This window comes from Salarias fasciatus, chromosome 4, assembly GCF_902148845.1.
Source record: "Salarias fasciatus chromosome 4, fSalaFa1.1, whole genome shotgun sequence".
NCBI lineage: Eukaryota > Metazoa > Chordata > Actinopteri > Blenniiformes > Blenniidae > Salarias > Salarias fasciatus.
This window is the reverse complement of record NC_043748.1, coordinates 7,258,073-7,279,702: the sequence shown is the minus strand read 5'-3', so window position 1 is coordinate 7,279,702 and position 21,630 is coordinate 7,258,073. Positions and strand designations below refer to the sequence as shown.

Sequence of the window (21,630 nt, the reverse complement as noted above, 5' to 3'; positions counted from 1 at the left end):
GCCGGTTATTTCTCATAAAACGGTGGCGTTGAGAGGCAGTGAAACTTGTGTCTTTCTCTCTTGCTCTGCGTCTTCTGTGTGACATCAAACCAGAGACCGGCCTCCCCCTCCCCACCCCCATAAACCACTGCACCACCTCTTCCCGCCCACCGCGGCCTGCATTAGGAAACGATACCGTCAGAGCCCCTCTGTTTCTCTTGTGGTGATGCTCACACCTGAAGCCCACTGCTGCCAGATGATCCGTTTCCTCTAAACCCCCGGCGTCGCTCACCGCAAGACCAGCAGTGTCATATTTAGCTCAGTGGCACTCCAGTCAGACCGAGTGCGTTCGATTCCTGTAAGATTTCGAGACTTTTATTGAGGTGGTGGGAACACAGGAACTCCGGTAGTAAGAAGCCCCCCCCCCCCCCCCCTCGTTCAGACTTTGACTAATTCAACGTACTTTGTGAGTAAACACAGATTCTTTCCGTGTCAGACTGAATCACTGAATCGGCTTTGAGTCGTGCCCGAGCACACAGTCATTTAGACGGTAAAGAAAAGTCGCGCTTGCATTTTGTGATTCCATGCGTGTGTTTTTTGAAAGGCACCGTGTTAAAAAAGCTGCACGCTTTTGCACGGCGAGTTGTGGGAAATGAGAGTGAAACACTCGAGGCTTTGGACATCAAAGGGAAAAAAAACAACCAAACCTCACATCTTTATGCAAATTTGACTCAGGTGACTTCAGTGGAAGAAGCCCTTCTCTTGCTTCCCAGAAAAGTTGGCTGTAAAACAAGTTTTTTTTTTCTTTTTACACATCAAATAACCAGAAAATGCAGGTTTTCCCATAAACCGCAGGCTTGTGAAATTTCACACTCATTTGCTTCTCATAAAAAAGTTTAATTTTATCACATGGATATATATACTCGTATTTTATCACACACACTCCTGGACACCCTGTGTGAAATGACATTTTATTGACTTCAGGGCAATCCTTCACAGATAAGGCTTTCCTGGAAATTTAACTGATAGGAAGCCAGATGACAAAGACACTGTTCAAATATCCACAGCCGTTCCCGTCATTCACATCTGAGTGTCACAAAGGAATACCTCATGCACTCCACCGACCGTCATCAGGCCGGTGATTATTCCTCTTCTTATCGTCAGCTGGGATATTTTAAAAGTTCCCGTCATCTGAACGCTTTCATTTATATCATTTTCATTAAGTAACTTACGGTCAGACGGAGGAGCTGCTTCCTGAATATGTTGAAATAAAGAGCAGCGTTCACATTTTAGGACAAATAGAAACTTTGTGATTATCAAACATCCATAAAGCTCACATCTGAAGAGCAGTTTTTGTGCACGTGTGCAGAGGCGAGGTGACACAGAGCTCACAGCTCACGTTTTGATTTATGCTGACTTGAATTTATCGCCTTCAAATGTTCTTGAAGTAGAACAAACTTCAGCTCTTGTTTTAAATGGCGATCCCTTTTCCACAGAAAAAAAGTAATCCGCCTGCTGTATTAGCATGGGACATTCCCGAAAAACAACCAGGCTTGCCAAATGGCTGAGAAACTGTGGAAGGCAGAACGGTGACACATGTGATGAGTAAACAGCCAAAGTCTTCTGCGCTGTTTCCACTTTATTAACACCAAGAACAGCCTCGGTATTTCTTAAAGGTCCACCGGGGAGCCGGTCTTACTTCATAAAAGTTTCCATTAGCTATTAATGTGAGATCAGACAGAGACGGCGCTGAATATACAAGAGCAGCTGGAGCAAATTAAAAGCCGAACAGGAGGAGAACCTTTTTTTTTTTTTTGCAGTTAAATGCTAATTCATCGCTAATTTGTTAAAAACAAACATTATTTTGTCAATCTGCAAGAGCACATTTGGCTTTGCATCAATCTTTTCTTGGCATGGTTTCCATTAAAAAAAAAAAAATCATCTGGTTCAAGTTGTGCTGGGAATAAAACATTCTGTATGCAAACAGAGCACATATACACGGTGTTCCTCCTGTGAAAGATCAGTCTCTTCTTCCATGGAATCAAAAGGTGAGTTGTGTGCTTGGGAGGCTTTGTTAACAGGAGCGATTACGAGGAATCTGCTGTTGTTATCAGTTCCATTGAAGTTCTTTTGTTTATACATGAGGTCGGTGGTGAGAACTGTGAACTCTATGATAGGGAAGCCCCGATTAAGTTCATCCTAAGATGGTCAAAGCTGAGTACTTCCTCCACCAGAAATCTCTCTATAATCTGTACGACTCACTGATACTACCGGATCTAACTTACTGGGTGGAAGTGTGAGGAAAAAACCCATGCAAACTCCCTAAAAAGGCAAAAAAGAGCAATAGGAATTGTACATAGGTTGCCTTTTAAAGGTGCTGTAGGCAGGATTTTGCTAGTCAATTCAAATTTTTCTGTGTTTTCTTTGGATTAAATGTTAGAGTACCCATTGTTAATCCTTTCGGAGTATAGCATAATTGCACTACCGTGAGGGCGCAGCGTTTTCATCTGTCTCTGTTCTGAGCTGAAAAGGAATCTCGACAGCTCCAGGTATCTTTGACCAATCAGAAGAGCCCCTGAGGCTCTAACCGTGATTGGTCAAGGGGCGTTCGTCGCACGTTCTTGTGGGAGGGGCTTAACTTGCGTAAGGGCGTGATGTCAGAGAAAACAGGACAGGATTGGCTGTGCTGGGTTTCAAATCGCCATCTTAGATGGGTCAAATCGCCATCTTGCTTAGGTAAACCTAAACAAGATGGCGGAGATGCCGAATCCTGCCTACAGCACCTTTAAGAACAAACAAATCCATTTTTTTCACAGTCAAAAGTTATAAAACGGATGGATCTTGTGGAGTTTAAAAATTTGCTGTGACGTAGACGACCCCTGAAATGCCCCTGAAGCTCTGTGTTTCCACTTGAACTGGAACCCAAGTCACCAGGATCACCAAAGGTTCTGATAACAACACTGGTCAGAGTCACAAGCCATTTTACCAGAAAGCTGTGAGAGTTACTCAGCAGTTACTGACAGCAGTTAGTTACTCGGGAATGTAACTCATGTGTGACACATGTAACTCCTTTAGGAAGTCTTACAGAAGTGCTCATATCTGAGTCTTTGTGTGGATCAGTCTAGGAGTGATTCATTCACTAAATGGATGATTTCATTCTGGAGGTCAGATGATGAAGCACGCATTTTTATTTTTGAATATTTGATCACATTTGAATATGTGAATTTCATTTGGGGACATAGATTAATAAAGTATTGGTACTTTTTGTACTTAAAATACATGTTATTGGTACCTGTATTTTAATTAAGCATTATATAGCAGATAACATCTAAACAACTGGTGGTGACACTTATTTTGAAGATGCAGATCACCACCATGATAATGAAGCTACTAAAAACTATGAATTACTGAAAGCTTCATGGATATATTTCAGTAGCTGTTGCAGATTAAACTGAATTGTTACTTTTACACATTTTCTAACTCAACTATCTGGAAATCTACTTAAGAACATGTTCAGCAGAAGTCTTGGTGCAACCTGCTCTCGAACGAAACAGATTTATGCAGGAATGACAACACGGAAGAACAATAACAAAAGCGCTGAGATACACTGCAAACATGCAGACACGAGCAGGAAGCAGGGAGCAGAGAGAGAAAACAACCAGGCTCATTCACCTACCAGGTCAACATCTGAAGCATGATTAATGCAGCAGCATGGACCGCAAGAGGAGGGATATTTATGAAAGTGGGCAAGAAGTTCAAATATGTAGGACAAAAGAGACAAAACAATGAAAAAAAAACACACAGAGAGCATCAGACAGACTGAGGTTACAGAGAAACATGAAAAAGGAATAATACTGTCCTCAGCCGAGGCCTGGAGGGCTCTGTGTAATCCAGCGTATAGATCTATTACTCCACTTTACTGGAAGGAATGGCCACACTGTTCCCATGGCAACCAGGTGACATGACATCCAGCATGTCTGCAGAACGAACAGGCGAAAGCGGCGAGGGAGCCTGGCGGGGCTTGAAGACCACGGCTCCGGACCAGCTGGGTAATAAAGACCCCAGGCAGCGAGCGCCTCCGCCTCGTTCACTCAGCTCCAAACGAAAAGGCGGAGGCACGGTCCGGAATATGGATGACTGTACTTAAAAAAGAGGGGGCAAACAAGCAAGTCCAGCCACAGAGGCACAAACACACAATTGCAAGTGAAGCAGTTTCGCTACCAGCAGTGCAAATAAAAGACTGGGTGGCTGTTTTCCAACAGTGCAAAAAGACGACCTGCGGTCAACAGTTCATGTGACAAATCCTTCAGCTTTCATTATCTGCACCGAAAAGAGCAAAGAAAACCAACAGGATCGCAATCACTGACTTATTTGTTCATTTATTACCATCAATTAACTGGGTTTCTTCTTCAAAGGCAAAGGGCCGTGTGCAGCGATTCAGCACTGTGGTTTCATTATCCTCAGATACTGGCAGCTCTCTCGGCGCGTAGCTGAATTGTTTCACTGAGTGTGACTGGGAGACAGCTGAAAGAGCTGCCGGGGCAGACTGAATGGACCAGACTCCATTTGTCCTGCCTGGTGTCCGTTCGGAGAAACCCGAGCTCCTCCAGTCTGAGGTAATGCCATAGTGTGTGCCGACGGCTGCGCGAGTGGATCGGATGACAGCAGGGAGGCCAGAAAGAGACACACTTCCATTTTTAATCAACTCACTGACACAAACACCCTCCATTTCTCTCTCTCTCTCTCTCTCTGAGCGGAGTGGCGAAGCTGTGCGAACGGACGATAAATCCAAACACAGTACATCTCCTCACCTGATTTACAAGAGTGACCTTTACCTCTTCTAAAATTAGCGCAACAGCGAGCATAAAACAGCACCGACGCGTCTGCGGCAGCTTTGAGTTGCGCTGCGCCTCAAGGCGCTCGAGGATTCAGCCGCAAGCGCGCAAGAGGAAGAACCAGAGAACGCGTCTGTACGTACTGACCTGAATCTGTTCCACGTCAACGACAAGCATTGATGTCAGTTGCATAACAGAGGTTAGAATTGTTTCTGACATAACGCTGAACGAGAACGTCAACTGATTTTTGAGCTCCAGCACAGATCCAGATGTGAGAGACAGAAAACACAACGTCATCATATAAAACATGCGCTGAATATATTAAAAAGTATAGAAAATTTTGAAAAACGAACATCCCAGTTCACTCTTAATGAGATTGGCCAGATTTCAGGCCCTCAGTTGGAAAACTATTATAACTTCAGTTAGTCTGTAGATCTTTGTCCACCTTTTGACCTTTCTCTGTTCAATACATGTCCTGAGTTGAATCGTGCAAATTTCTAACCTGTCGTTTCAGCGCCTGCATATCTTTGACTGTGCTCATCCCAGAATTGGCACATGATCTGAATCTGAGATGATCCACGCATTGCTCACAGGTCGGAGACGCCACGATAATGAAAACAGCTGCATGTGCTTCATTAAGACAGGCCCGACTGAGGGGGACTGCTCAGCGGGACGGAAGAGTTACTATAACGAGTCATGTCAGTTTTTATCAAGTTGAAAAGAAACCTCTGATCCGATTACTTCAAATTTCTATTTGTAACTTCTTTCTGAAATTAAAAGGAACTGTCCTTATTGGTGAAACTTAGTACGGCTGTTTAACTGATTTCACAGGAAGTATTTATCACATCACATCTGCTGTTTCTTGAGAAATTCAACGTCCCTGTTGGGGTTTTCATTTTAGACTTCGGCTGAATTATCCAGCAACTCATTCAGAGGCTCTAACATGGAATTCTGTTCGTGACTCAAGATATTGTAATTGAATATTTCATCCATTTCCCTTTTTCTCGGCAACCGCGCAGGAGGCCTGCGCCGCGCTGGTGTCCTCGCTACGAACGGACGACTTAGTGGTGATGAATTCAACAGGAAGTGGAATGGTTAATCATTTGTGTGCAGCACACATTGTGTGAGATCTGTGAGAGCCGGCCTAGTGAAGCCTGATAAGCTGGAATGTAATGTGAGTCAGAGGAAGATTGGTCGCTCTGTGCACAAAGCCTGAAGAAGCTTTGGGGGAATTGAATATTACGTCTGGAGCGACTGGCGATGCGCGGATTGTAGGTCGACTGCATTTCTTGGCCTTTGTTGTGACTGTTAAGTTTGAAAATGTGAAATCCAGGTCAGAACCGCAGAGAGGCTGACGGGGGGGCGGAGAGCTGAGAGGAGATTGGCAAGATGTGTGGAAAGAGTGGGAGGAATGAAGAGCGAGTTCCTCTGTTTTCAAATGTACATTTCTTGACTGCAGCATTAAAAGAACAGAACAGAATAGAAATACTTAATAAATCCTTTATAAATGCGTTTTCAGTGGCTCAACATCAGGGGGGTCGGCTGGACGGTTGGCCGAGCCCCCCCCCCCCCCGCTGAGTTCTGCCATGGAGTGAGCTATTCTGGCTCCACCGCTGAGTCGCAGCAGGACGGCACTGTGCGCCGCCGGCGGGGGGGCCGCGGGATTAAGATCACCAAGGGCACATAGTGACCTGCTGTTTGTTTTGGGGAGCCCTGTCCGCAGGAATGAGCGCGTACGTCTGGACTGAGCCTGAGATCTCCGACTTATCGGGGGATAAATGAGCAGAAGCTCTCGGAAACTCTATATCGTTGCTGGCTTGTTTACCATATAAGTATAAGAGTGGAGCGGCGGCTCAGTCCGCTGAAAACAGCAGTGTTGAGCTGGAAATGATTCGAAAAGTCATTTGGAACACTAAACAAAAGAATTTTCTTCCTACTAAGCAAGGGCATTATATCATTTTACCAAATGGAAACCCCCAGTCGGCTTTTTATTTTTTTCCCCCAAAAGCCCCGGCACATGATCCTGGGATGAACCTGAACTTAGAAAACAGCTGATTCTTGTTTCAAGGCAAAAATCTGTGATTGGTTCAACATGTCTTTGTGCACGCTGCGCGCACACACACACACTCACACACACATGGATTCTTTGAGTTAAATATGGCGTCATCCTCACATTTTGTATGTGCAGCAAGTATAAGCAGTATAAATGAAGCTGATCCACCAAAGAGATGCACCTGACCTGAACTTGTGTGTGTGTGTGTGTGTGTGTGTGTGTGTGTGTGTGTGTGTGTGCACGTGAACGTGTGTGTTTGTTCAGATTTTTCACTTTTCCCAAACTGAAGCCAACAGACAGGCTGGGCGACCTTACTGTAACTGAGTAGAATAGCAGGAAACCAGGACTGCACACACACACACACATACACACACACACACGCACGTGCGTGTACACACCCAGCGAGGCTTTCCTGGAAGCATGGCGTTTCTTTACATGGCACATGTGATTTCATCCCAGCAAAGTGTAATGATTGGCAGACAGACAGCAGCGAACAATAGCTGATAATGGAGGCTTTCAATGAGCAAAGTGCAAGATTCGTTCTCGCAGAGGTTCAGGCATGAAGGCATGAATCGTTTTCAGTGTCTCTTTCTTAGCTGCCAGTAAATGAAAAGGAAACATGTTAAAATATAATGCATCCAATCACTTCAGAATTTAGTCTGACAGTCACTGAACTGTAACCTGCCAGCTGGAACTAAGTGGATTTTCACTTTGTTGTGAATGTATCTTACTGACGGTGTGCATAAGCAGAGATGTTTCTGTGACCACTTTAAAAAAAACCTCCAAGCACAACACGTACACAAAATGATGAAAGGCTGACACCTGGTGGATTATGGGATACCGGCCCCACAACAGCGAGCCGGACCAGTTTGAATAGAGCAGACAGTTATTGTCCCTCCAGATGATTAATCGCTGACCCTCAGGCTCTCTGCATGCATAATGAGTTTGTGATCAAGCATGTGCAAAATCCCAAGAAGCCACAAGGGCTCATCTATTGCTCTGATTGTAACGACCTTGTTTATGGAAATTGCCCCTTCTTCAGAAGGCTTTAATACTGTACTTGTGTGTTTATTTGTTGGCAAGAACATGATGTGATCAGTGTTTTTGTACCTCATGGTCCCAGAGGGATGAGTGAAGAGTTTGGAGGAGGAGTGTCAAACATAAGGCCTGGGGTCCAGAGCCGGTCCGGGTGAACGTGTAATCTGGTCGCTGAGATGATCGGTCAAAATTACAAAATAACGTTTGGCAGACATGAAAAATTCACTGCAGCATGGCTTCAGGACTTTCAGAAGATGTTCTCAGATGAATTAAGTCATTTGTTGTATATTTTAATGCAGCAAAATTTTAGGAAATAATCAAAATACTTTATTTTCCCTTTATATTTCCTTGTATTTTCCAGGAGGTCAAGCTAAAAACAATTATTTTCCCTTACAATTTTCTCCTTTTAGTTTATGTAACAACGCAGTATTGGATGTGTTTTTATTTAAAAGTTATGCTCTTTGAGTTTTATTTATTTATTTCATGGTCATGTGCACTTGGGATCAAATTGAAAACGACAGAAAAAATGAGTTATTTGTCATTGACAGATCCACAAAACCTTCTTTTTACATTCCTTTGTTTTTTCCTGGTACATTTCAGGTCAATGTTTTAGTTTTTATCTGCAATTTTACCGTCGTGACTGACTCACCTGCTGTCTTTGGTGTTATTCCGAGTCCCAGCAGGCAAAAAGCCTCAATTAACCTAATGTACGGGATGTGAAGAGTAAACTGCGGAGTGACCACGGTAATTAGAAGCATGGCATTGTATAGTGGAGAATGGAGTCTCTTAGGAAGGCAGCGTTTCCCTCAGGGGCTGCTGGAAAGCAAAATAATGAAGGTGACTATTGGACTTAATTTGTTTGGCTGCCTGAAACGCAACTCCAATCAATGCTAATGTTGCACTGCGTGGACTGGATGCCCAAACAGTGAGTGTTGGTAATGGACCCGGGCCTTTCTGCAAAAGACAATAATCAACGTGTTTCATCTTCTTAACTCCACTTATGAGGGGGATTACAGTCGTTGCATTTTACAAATTAAAATTTTAATCATTCCGTTATCTGCATGTATTTCTTTATGTGTGTATTGGTCAGCAGCCTTGACCTGTGATGGCTTTAACAGTGCAAACTACCCTCAGATGGATAAAACAGCATTAAATATGGATGAATGAAAAGATATTCCCTGCTGCAGTGAACATGAATCAGGAAGAAAATTCAACCCAGAAAAATAATAATAGTAATAATACTGCGGGATTGGTACTTTCAAAACAAGAAAAGAAAAATCCCAATGTTCCAATCTTCCCAAACAATTAAACACTGTGTTTCAGGTTTGCTTCACGTGGGACATATTTCACTGCGCAGTGTGGTTCATTCACAGTATCGGCTGAATCGATCTGCTGTTTATTCAAGAATTTTCACCAGAGAGGCTCCCATGGATTCACAGCGAAGTCATTCTGGCTTCTAGCTGAAGCAGAAACCCGGTAAAGATTCAGGTGCTGTTTCTAATTCAATCAACGGCCTTGTGCTTCATGGTTTATTGGGTTATCATGTCTCTGGAAGCCATGACACCATTACAGCTGCTGCAGCCACCCGGCGTGATATTTCCAGGCGCGGGCGACGTGAGGCCTGTTGCTCACCGACAATTTTCCTCGTGGCCCTCTGCGCATCGCCGCCGGTCGGCTTCATTTAACCCCATTAGCGCCACATCCACAGCGTCTGCCGGCGGCTTGGAGAAGCTGCGAAGGAAGCTGTACGGAGGCGATAAGAATACGCCTGGCGCCAACTGAGACGATTTGTCTTTTCCCGTTGAAATAAACTCTGCGAGATGGGAAATGTGAAAAGGACAGAGTGACAGCAGAGGAAGACAAATCAGGCCGCTCGCGCCGCACTTCCCTGGTCCGCGCTCCACTTTGCTGTCTCCTGAATCAAAGCTTCACCGGGGAGCCGTCGCCATCTTCTCCCCTCTCAGCGGGGAGAATTGATAAAATTAATGAAAATGATAAAAACCTCATTTTAAAGTGTTTCACACCGAATCCCAGAGCATGCATTCCTGATGTAACGATTTTACCATCTTTGATCTTGAACCTGACTTCTTTGTGCACAGTGTCATTTATCATTTATCATATATTCTAGTGTAGGGTTATCTGAACACACTTTGCTGATAAGTTACAGCATTTTGCTGAATCAGGAACTGTCTAAGTTTAAGTGAAACGGTAACAGTGAACGATTACGTAACGATTAACCTCTGAAAATAGCTTCTCATTTCTAATAAACGACTTGCTTTTTCCTCTCGCTCTCTCGCTCTCTCTCTCTGGGGCGCCACAATACGTTTTTCATTAAAAACCCTCTATGTGTTTTGCGCTGTTTGATGAGTCACAAATGATCACTTTAGTTGGTCTCCACATGCATGACAACTGCTTCAGTGTGTGTGTGTGTAAAATTTACATGAACACGTCTCTCCATTTGTCTAACGTGTCCTGATAAATTCAATATTGTCTTTTGCATCTGTGTGTCCCCTACCTTATAACCAGGCAGCCACTTTTTTTTTCACTAACAAAACAAATGAAGATGAGCTCCACGTCACCTTTAATTTTACTGAATGTTCCCTTTACCGCCGGTGCCGGCTGAGCAGGGGACAAGTCTCATTAACTTTTCAAACGCTTCCCAGATAAGACAAAACACATCCCCTCCACATTCCTCCAGGGACCGAGTCCCTGCTCGCTTTATGAGACCGCTCAATCCAGAGACTCCATCTCCTTGCAGATCTCTGCGGCGGCACTCGATTGAGCCGGTGTGACGTGGAGACGGGATCCAGATTTAAGCAGCTTCCACAACAGGGAAGAAAGATGGCGAGAATCGAAACGTGGAGATGAAAGTGTTGGAGGATTAATTACCCCGATCCCCGTGGCCCCTGCTGAACTGGGAGGAGAGGGTGTGAAAATAGGAGGAAGCGAGCAGAATCCACTCGCAGAATTAATTCAGTGTTTTCAGTGAGAATACATTGAATAAAACACAGATGCTGGACGAACACTGCTGAGTCGCTTTCTCCAGGCGCCTCCTCAATGGTCTGTTATTTTCCCATTATTTCCAGCAGATTGTCCTCCCGGCGTGGCGAGTCGATTTAAGAGTAGGAGACGTTTCGAAGCCACACGTGCAAAACACCGACTGTCAACTGTTGGCATTTGTTAACAAAAAAAGAAATCAGGCTGTTTCTCAACCTGCTGAAGCAGTCATAATGACATACTGCATTTGTTGAAATCAACAAGGTGTTGACAGGACGTGTTGTTGAGGCTTCATAACCACAGCAAGGATGATTAGAAACATTTTATATATCACAAATCAGAACCGATTAACATTAAATCACTATAAGCTCCTTTTTTCAAAGAGCTCCAGTTGAAAATATTTCACTCAGAGACTCTCCATCAATAAAAATTCTTCACAGCAATGCCTGGTGGTCTCTTTACTTCCAGTGAGTAACGTTCTTGCCCTGGAGGCAGTGAACTACTTACCTTTATTCCTCATAATGGTAGACTGGAGAAAGAAAATAATGACCCATCCGCACAGACCAGCTGAACAGAATACTTGCTTCATATAGTGCAGATAATTTGTCGAGAGGGATTTTTTTTTTGTGTGTGTGTGTGCGTTCTGCAGAACAACAGGCTCAAAAAACCTCCACTAACTTTGTGGGTTTTTTTTCTCTCTGGAACATTTATCACTGCAACACAGCAAGGTCCAATTAAGTATCTGTGAAAGAAAAATGCTGAACGTCAGGATGAAAAGAGAGAAAGAGCTGTTGGAAACCGCGATTAATTCAGCCTTCATCGGTCTGACTGGAGGTGTAGCGTTGGCTCTCTGGGCTGCCGGTGTAAATATGCATGATCCTCATCGGCGTTGACATTCCCCCTGAGTGATCTGGGTTCATCCCGCAGTCTAGGAACATGCGTTGCGCATCCTTTATTGCCCATAGGGGCAATACATGTCTGTATTTGAACCCTGACAGCAGAACCCCAACCATGAATCAAATCAGTGGTGAAACATGGTCGAAAACATTGGCAGTAAGGAGCGAATCAAGAGGAGAGCAATGTTGAGAATAAAAATAAGGAAAAAGAAGTTTATGTGCGTGGTCATGCTGTGACCACAAACCCATATAAGAAACATGCAACGATACATAAAAAGCGGTAAGCTGCATTCCAGCCAAACACCACATGGTGCTAAAACAAGCTCTTCATTTTAATCGACTCATTTAGAAAATAAAGTCACAAAATTATTTCTAATTCCACCCTGCCATCTGGAGGCCCAAGGGAAATTGGTCAGGAACCCACTTTGGGTCTAAAGCTCAGAGTTTGAGAAGCAGGGGGATTGATGAATGGATGTAGAGCAGGAACATGAACAATGCAGGCCCAGTGACGCCGGGTCAGGTCACAGTATTTACTGCTGACTGATGAAAAGAACTGCTTACATTCGTATGTACAATTTTAAAATGCCTCCAGTCCCATTCAAACAGCGCAGACTCTGCAGAATGTCTGGTGTAATGACTACGCTGAGCTTCACAAATCAACTCAAGGCCTCCTCACGCAGCCACTGATTTGTTTTTGAATGTGTTTTATTTGAGCGTTTTTTTTAAAAAATAGCTTTCCCAAGGAGAGCTTTTGATCAAGGAAAGTGGCTGTGATGAAAGATAAATTCTTTCAATGAGAACCCGGAGGTCGCCTAAGTCAAAATGACTGCATCCTGCCAAGGACAAGGGCGCAAACCTGAGAGTAATGGCCCTGCACCAACTTTGGGGTTCTTCTGCCATCGCGGATTGAATTATTAGGTTCTATAAAACTTTAATGGAATTTCAGCAGGTCCAATATATAAAAGGGACTGTAAGACTGTGCCACTGTGCTTTGGTTTTTCTTTTATCGCTCTCTGCTCTCTGTGCCGTCTGAGAAAGCATTGCGGGACCGGTGCTGAGTGGACACTATGTTTTGTGGTTTGGTTTGTGATTAACAGGCAGCTGCACATTAAATCATGGTGCGAATGTGGGTCGCGCAAACATAAACACACCTTTTAATGCTCCAACCTCCATCTCTGCCACGAGCGCCCTCAGCCAGGCTTTTTGCCCCTCTTTTCCCATTACGGGGCTGAGCTCCGAGATTTAATGGAGAGTTTAGTGGAGGCTCACATCTTGTGGTTCAAATTCCATTAGAGACAGAATGGCCTCTATTTTTGAGCTGATGCTTTTTGGGAGATATTTCACATTTCCAATGATTAAAGTAATTACATTTGTAAATGAATTAAAACCAATTGAATTAAAAACACTCACACTACTAGGAACAAATATTATGTAATGATATTTGTTGTCATTTTTTTCTTAAAAAAAAAACATTTTACTTAATTAAATCGACTAACTACACCATCTTGTGGCGAAAACTTGAATTGCAAGGCTGGGGTAAATGTTCCAGGAATAAAGCAAAACTGTCTTCAAGATGACAGGTTTCTGAACTGTTTTCACCTCAGCACTACAGGAGTCTGGAAATCAGGTGTCAGTTTAATTGAAATTGTTGATTTTCCAGTAAGAAAATGGGCTGAAATCAAAAAGACATGTTTTACATGCTTTTAAACCTGAATCATTTACATTCCTACATTGCTCACACGGGGAAGCAGAATGTGCTATAGAAATATTCAGGCGCCGTCCCACCTGTTGCAGCACTATCACGAAAGCACGAAATGTCTTGAGGCCAATTACAAGCACCAGGCGGCGCGGATGCAGCCTATTTTGCATGTGAATTAACGGGACTTTTAAAAACAACAGCTTTGCGACATGATTTGTCAGGCGCTTCTGAATTTGTCTGAGGCTCCCTCTGGCAGCTCTTTTCATGATTCCTGCTCGCTTCGGCCTCCCGACGTGCTTCATTTACATTCAGAGGCAGGCAGATGCCCAATTTGACCCAAGGAAACAAATTCCGGCGGCTGCTCCAGTTGTTGTTTTTTCAATTGTAATGTATACAGAATATAAAGCGAGCGCAAGGTGCAGGGGTGAGCATATAATCGCAATGCTTCGGGAGATGCTTTTGCCTGGCAGAGTACACAGGATATTTGTGAAATCTGATTAGCGATACAATAAATGTCAACAAAGGCATCCTCTCTGCAGCTGGATTGATGTTTTATGGCGAACAATAAAAACTCATCCGGTTAACAAGAGATTGTTTTGATTGCAAGAAGAGGACGAAGTCATCATTATTCAGATGTTAAATATATTTTTCACATTGTTGGTTTTACTCGGAGTTTACACTTCCAGAACACAGACAGGACATCACGACATCAAGCCATCGCCTACAAGGACACAGACGAAGCACGTGCACACGTATTGCTGAAAACAGCTTATAGCGTCGCCAAGAGTGTGCATGTTTTCAATCCTGTTTTCAAGGTTTTTCTATTTACTGGTAGAAAAAATGGTTCCCAAAAAAAAAAAAAAAAAAAATGAAACACAGCAGCCAAAGGACTGAATGCTAATTGCTTTTAGAAAGCTGTGAAATGCTAAATTAGTTTGGCACACGGAGCCGACATGGAGCTGATGTCCTGTTTTGAACTGTTGGAAACACAACCGCTTCTCACCCTGCGCTCTGGTCTCGTCTCTCCTGGTTGTTTCTTCCTGCAGAATCAGTGTTTTGTTTTGTTTTTTCCCCCCCACTGAAATGTAAACCGTATGTAGCGTCTCTGATACTGCAATTAAAAAAAAAAAATCCTTATCGGAATATCAGCTCATCCAACTTAGCAGCTTGTTTGATCTGTGTCCATTTGGCTTTAAGGGGATGAGGCTGAAAAACATTCTGCATGATTCCTGCAGTAATTGCTCTACGAGAGGTTTGCGTTGCTTTTATGTTGATACAGACACATTGTCACCATCATTACTAACCGGCACAATGGACACTAAATCGTACTGCGTACTGCGAGGATGAAAGGCAGCAAAGCGTCACAGCGAGCGAGAGAAATCAATGAAGACACAGATGTTCGGCAGAATATCTTACGCTGCCTTACTTGTATCACGAACATTCACAGCGATGTGAAGACAGCTCTCGGTACACTTCAGCCTTGGCTTTTGACTGACATGAAAACTTCCGAGCTTAAAATGAATAAAGAAAAAGAACTGTTGAGGTTGTTTTTTTTGTTTTTTTTCTTCCAGTTTATGTTGTGCACCAGAGGAAAAGGTCCATTTATAGCATGGCGATGGCGACTCCAGAATCATAATGCCCCTTCATCTGAGTTATTCTGGCTGCCAGAAGGAGCAGCAGGCCGGTGGCCACTTCCAGGCTGTAAGAGAGCCAGGCGGACGCTAAGGACCAGCCGAAAGACACGTCCACGTACGCCAGGCTGTCGGGGTGCACAAGACGCTGGAACTCCTCCATGGCCAGGTGTGAGTATTTGATGTAGACGCTGACCCCCGACAGAGTGAAAACACCTGTTAACGCCAAACAGACAGACACACAGACAGACAGACCTTTGAAAGAGCGAACTTTTTAGATTTTAACACGTTGTCATGTACCTGTCATGCAGAAATGGATCAGTCTGAAGAAAATGGAATGAACCTTCCAGACGTGAAGCCCCACAGCTGCATAACTCAGGCGCTATAATGACCACGGCGTATCACACTTGTTCGGCTTTTGCGATTACACAAGTACACTCAAGACCCACAACCCAACGCACACGTTCTAACAAAAACCAGTGCATCATAAGACACAAACAAGAATGAAATCTGTTGATGTTTAACTGTTAAAAAATAAGAAACTATCATTTTACCTTTTCTAAATCAGACATCAATTATCCCTGTATGTTGCCAACAAATTTAACCTGATCATTTAGTACATGAGAGAAACCTGGGGAGGCTATAATAAGCTCCTTTCTCCCCTCTTGTGTTCCCAAACAGAGATTAACAAACACAAAAAAAAAAAAGCCTAGCATAACAATTAGAGGCCAGAGGTTGGCCAATAAAATATAACATCATTAAATGCCAAACTCAAAACACTTTAAATATTGGACCATTAAATGAGCGATTCAGACTGACCTTTCGAGTGGCGCAGTGGAAAGCAGAGCCACTGCACACAGTACACTCTTCAAAGGCAATTAACCTCCGTTAATTACAGATTATTTAAACTCGCAACTGTGGTCTTGTCTGTTCTGCAGGGCGGCTAATTTGCATGCGGGAAAAGTGCATGCAACACAAAAGGAGGCGGACCTATGAGAAAGATCCTTTCAGTATCAGATCAGATTAATGAATGCGAATTCAAAACTTCTCAAAAGATCCTTTGTGACACACACAATGGTCTGTTACAGATAGAAATTGCTAATGCATATGTAAGATTGCACCTTTGGCTGGACCCTATAGATGTTTTCTTTCAATGCATGAATTCCTAGTCCAGCATTCATGCGCCTCAGTTTTTCCTCTGCTAAACATCTGCATTTTCTAAACATATAAAAGTTGTACCGGCTGGACATCCATTTGGTCGGGAAAAAAAGGCTGTATTTCACAGACAAAGCTCTGGGATTATGTCCGATTGCTTTGGACGAAAGAGTGGTGCAAACTGGAGATGAATAAAATCAGGACTGCGGGACGTGATGAAACCCCTGGCGACACAAGGATCAACATAAAGTCCCTGACAGAAAGCAGTTTGTCTTAGAGATAGAGAAACAAAAACACCGAAATCTATCATCCTCCCTCTGTTTACCTTACGCGAGGGAGGGCTTGGCGAGCTGCAGAGCTCTCTCCATGTAGAGATGTGGACATGACATTCGGTGCAAACCATAAAATTAGCTGTCTCTTCTGTGTGACATGAGGGGCCGGGCATGTCAGCCGAGATGACACAGTATATAATAAGGCCTTGTGCCTCGGTGACAGATTCATGCATACCCTCAATTTTTACCCAAATAGAGATCTGAAGTCGTTCCCTCTGAGTTTAGATCTGATCATATGGGCTCTTTGATCGATAGGATGTTTAATGTGACTGGTCAACAGCTGAACCCTTCCCGGGGGGAAAAAGCAATACATCTATAACAGAAGTGCTGATGAAGGCACGGCCTTGTTCCACTATAAAACCACATCTCCTGTTTGTTTATCTGGCATTTTTCCCCTAAGAGAAGCCAGTCTCATATCTTGTTTTTCTGAGCTCATCTTCTGTTGGAAATTCCTTTTATATCACTGAACTGAACAATGAATTCTAACCAAACCCAGAAGTAGAATTTATATATTAGACTGAGAGAAATGGTCAAGCTGAGTTTCTGCACAAAGTAAATAAAATCATTTTGTGCCTGAAAATGAAACGCTGAAGAGGCTACAGATGATTCCAAATAGGATGCTCCAATCACGAACAATCTTTTTTTTTTGTTTTTTGCACCACATTACAGTGATCAGCAATCAGCCAACATGCTGTGATCAATACAGTTAATTATGTCAATTTTCTATGCTGAGAATGTTTGGAGCACGAGTGTCTAAATTCATGTTCGGGCTCGTCACAAACCAGCCTGCAATGCCAATTCCTCTCATGTAAATCCGGAGAGGAAAATGTCTTCAGTGAAATTGCTCAACGTCATTTTACAGTTTGAAAAACGGTGCCGGCGTCTGATCGGACGCTGCGTGTCCGTCTCACACAGGACAGCACTGCTCTGCCTGTGTTTCCACTGAAATGCAGCGTTGTGAGAGTCTGTTCGACTTTGCTCCTGATGTCTTTATTCCCATCGTGAAATCCTCCCCTCTGCCCCGTGCAGGCAGGAAATCATTACCTGGCTCTTAACATGCAACTGCAATCAACATAATATTTACAGATCTATTAAAGCAATTGTTTTTTTTCACTCGCCATCATCCTCTTAGAGCAAAGTCCTCGTATCTAGAAAGGCTAAATATAGACACAGACTGAATGGAGTGGAAGAGACAAGAGTTTTCAGCATTTCCTAGGTGACATGTTGTAGTTCACACCTGCACAGATGTGCTGCAGTAATCTCTGCGCTGTAAGTCTTACACGCTGACATAAAGCAGCAAAGAAGCTGTGTTACTCCAGGCTACCAACAAAACAGGAACATTCGGAGGGGAGAAGACTTACTGCAGAGGAGGAAATGAGACGCCGACGCAGCCAGGAGCTTGGGACTGCAGGCCAGCGAACTGACGAGCCCGAAGATCCAGCCGAACACCAGCAGGATCAGGCTGAGGGGCAGCAGGATGACCACCACTTTGTGCAGGCCTGCAGACACACACAGAGGTCAGCGCGAGCCTCGATCCGACAAGGACGGAATAATGTGGGACATGGGAGCAAAAAACAAACCCGAGAAACTCATGTTTTATTTATAACACAACACAGATGCTGGAAGCATCTGAGGGCAGCTCTGGGTTCGCCAATTGTGAGGCTTCTTTTCTTGATTTGATGGTCTGTAAATTTCTGAGCAACGGCCAATTGTGAGAGTTTTTGGACAGGATTATTAGCCTGTTTTGACTTTTGTAAGATTCTACATTAACAGTCTTGTGTCGTCTTCACCAAAGTGCTTCTTTTATATTGCTAAATGTCTTGAAGTGGTCGACATCCTGGGCTGCAGATCGGCCTCTTTAGGACCTGGATTCTTCAGTAATGAAGCATCATGGAAAGGATGCGGTGTGTGGTTTAGCGCTGTCCTGCACAAACATGCAAAGCAATGTCTGAAAAATCGGTCTGGACGGGAGCGCATGTGTTACATTATAATACAGTGGCCATACTCTCAGCCTTTTAGCATCAGGTGTGCTGGCTTTTTAACAAGCCAGACGCTCCCTCTCATCCTCAGGACTCGGTGTCAGCAGTTTCCAAGGAGAACAACCGATTTTACTCCATCTGACCACAGCAGAGCCGTCCTCTCGGCCTCAGCCCATTTTAAATGAGAGAAGGCAGTGGGTTTTGGTATTTTGTTTATACTGCACACATTTTTTTTGACTGCAGTCGCCGATAACGATTTCTCAGAGTGTTTCTAAACCCATGCAGCGGCTTTCAGTGCAAAATCACACTCGCTGTTGATGCAGAAAAGAGCAGCAATCAATCAAATCGGTCGCACATTTCTCCTCCGGCTATTTCTTTTTAACAATACCACTTTCTTTTTCGACCGTTTGCTTTTAATGAGATGACGAAATTACTCCCTTTGAAAATGTGACACAAGGCAAGTGTTGCACGTTTAATAACAAACCGGGGATGTGAGATTTGCAACTCATGGGATTCTGTTTTTACTTTCACTGCTCAGACCGTTTTCCTCAGCTTGAAATGTAAAAAAATGCCTAAAAATGTTGAAGATGCTTGAACTGAGCTACAGAACAGCCGTGTGTGTTTCACTCTTGTCAAGGTTGCAGGGGGAAAAAAATCCAGAAACACATTTTCAGGTGTGACAAAAAAAAAAAACAACATTCAATGAAGAGTCTGAAAGTCAAACGAGTGACACAACAGGCAACATAGGAGACAAAACCACACAGTCCTGACTGACAAGAGGAAGCAGCGAATGATCACATATACTGTAAATACTGAAGGAACAGAGGAGAACAAGACACAGGTGGGAGAAAACATGAGACAGAGAGTGAAGAGGAATTTCTCACAGAAGTTCACTGAAACGTGACAAGATAACAGAGGAACTGACAGGAAATGAAACAAAATATGGGAACAAAAAGAACAAAAAACACTGGAAGCAAAATGGGGATAAAGACACTGGAAAACCCAATAATATGAAGCAAAATCATGACCAAAAATAAGGGCTTTGGCAGCACTGCATGCAGGGAAATCATTCAAAGACTGGTGAGATTCTGCAGATTGATTTCTACCATCCAGGGTGCGATTGGTTTTCTCTCACACCAGCAGTACTTGGAAAAGAAGTCAACTTGCAGGGACTTGCCTGAGACAGCTTCTGTGACAATGGACGTTGAAGTTGCTTCATTATCAGCGCTGTCAGCGCTGCTCTTAAAAACATCCAGATTTCAATGAGGGCTCCACAAAAGAACCGTTTTATCTGACCAAAGAGAACAATTCTTGGAAACTGCCAACACTGAGTCATGGCTTCCTCTGTGATTATGATTGACAGCATTGTCTTTGCCAAACAGTCACATGTGTGGTCTGAATGTTCATGTCGTTTTCAAGAAATATATGTGTCCATAAACGAACCCACTCACCAAGAAGCTGCCTCTCCGCCTCAGACAGGCTGGACATATTTGCTGTGAAAGAGGCGATGACTGAACTCACGTTTGTTCCTGAAAATGTCAGAGTGAAAGGTTACACATTGCAGGGGCTTCATGTCACAGCTGTGTGATTTCATGAAATTGCACTTTGATGTATCAAACAACTGCTGCTTGCAGGCCTGGAGAGCTAAAATTACCCTCAGAAATATTCAAAGCCATATATACTAATATATGTTTCCATGGCACGCATCTGTTGGGCTCTCCATGTTGGAGAGGGAGCACAAGGTAATCATTGCTTGAGCCCCGCTTGAGTCAGATTCATGTCGTCTCATTACTTGACACTTATGAGAATTGTGAGCGTCACTAGCAACAAATTGAACACATCTGGGAGCTCAAACTGTGCAGAAGACAAGCACCATAATCCAGCTGTGTTCAAAATAACACACAATTTCCTTAGACACTCACCTGCACCTTGCAAGGGGCTGTGCACATGAGGCATAAACATTTGCATGGCATTTTTGAGTATCTGTGTGCTTTACTGTCTTCTCATTCATTTTTTTAGTTAGAATGTATTTACACATCATGCACTTCTCTGCAGTGTGTCTCATTCTCTCTGCAAGTAGTTGATTGTTCTGCCCTCCAAAACAGTGAAGACACCAGGAATAGATCGGGGGACTGCTGAGGCTTGCTGCTGACAATTAACACGATATAGCAGCACCATCGGAGACATGATCAATGGAGAGCAGCGGTGCTTCTCGCCAGTGTCTCTTCAACGCCCAGGAAATCCAATTTGAAGACAGAATTGAGGATTGATCAAGACTGCTACTTCAAGAAAAAAAAAAAAAACCCAGTGCAGACCTGACTGACAAAAGAGTTTATTCCAAAATAATACACAGGACTTTACATTCAATACTGTCCACGTAAAACTGATTTTACGCACGTGAAGCTGATTTTACGCACGTAAAGCTGATTTTACGCACGTATATTTAAAGCCTAAAAATCACCTCAAGTGGGACAAAACATGGAAAACATTATTTCATAAAAGCTGAAGAGACATATTTGTGTGTGTGTTTGCGTGAAGCATTAGAATAACTGGATTGGATCACACACACCTACCTTCAATTATCCTCCACAGCCCGGAGTGCGAGCTCATGTCGTCTGAGCCGGTGTGGTTGGGCTTATTTACATCCACTATGTACCAATAATCGGTCCCTATTGCCACAGCCAGGAGGGTGAAGCTCAGCAGACCCGTGAGTCCAGCCGAGAGGACCACCGCTCCGTACTTCATCCTGCAGTCCACTCGGGGCTCAGGCGAGGCAGCGCTCCATCGGGGTCACTGTGTTTTCTGCACACTGGGATTTGTCTCGACGCTCCGACGCGTAAAAGCTGCCCAGTCGCATCCAAGCAAAGTACTGTTTCTTCATCCTAGAAAAAATTAGAAGTGAATGGGGAGCGAAAGTAAAAATAAAGAGATAGTTCCAGGAGTTGTTCCCACTTTAGGAGCATGAATCAAAATGACAGCTGAAGGGAGATGAGCGTGTTTGTCTGTGGCATCCTGTTTATATCCTGTTACACTGAT

General features: G+C 43.7%; 1 protein-coding gene across 1 annotated transcript; it reads right to left on the bottom strand.

The window, feature by feature from the left end:
• Positions 1–15,094: 15,094 nt before the first annotated feature.
• LOC115387318 (transmembrane protein 235) lies at positions 15,095–21,373 on the bottom strand. Its single transcript, XM_030089988.1, has 4 exons — positions 21,168–21,373; positions 20,046–20,123; positions 17,977–18,114; positions 15,095–15,344 (listed from the first exon to the last, which is right to left on the bottom strand). The coding sequence occupies exons 1-4, from the start codon at positions 21,337–21,339 to the stop codon at positions 15,100–15,102; spliced, it is 633 nt and encodes a 210-aa protein (XP_029945848.1). The 5' UTR covers positions 21,340–21,373; the 3' UTR covers positions 15,095–15,099.
• Positions 21,374–21,630: the final 257 nt, after the last annotated feature.

What these genes read in the sequence shown, in the direction of transcription:
- LOC115387318 (XM_030089988.1), bottom strand. Translation starts at nt 21,339, where the DNA reads ATGAAGTACGGAGCGGTGGTCCTCTCGGCTGGACTCACGGGTCTGCTG. An exon ending in GGCGGAGAGGCAGCTTCTTG is followed by an intron (nt 18,115 to 20,045) that starts GTGAGTGGGTTC and finishes GTGTGTCTGCAG; the next exon opens with GCCTGCACAAAGTGGTGGTC. An exon ending in GTCTCATTTCCTCCTCTGCA is followed by an intron (nt 15,345 to 17,976) that starts GTAAGTCTTCTC and finishes TGGCGTTAACAG; the next exon opens with GTGTTTTCACTCTGTCGGGG.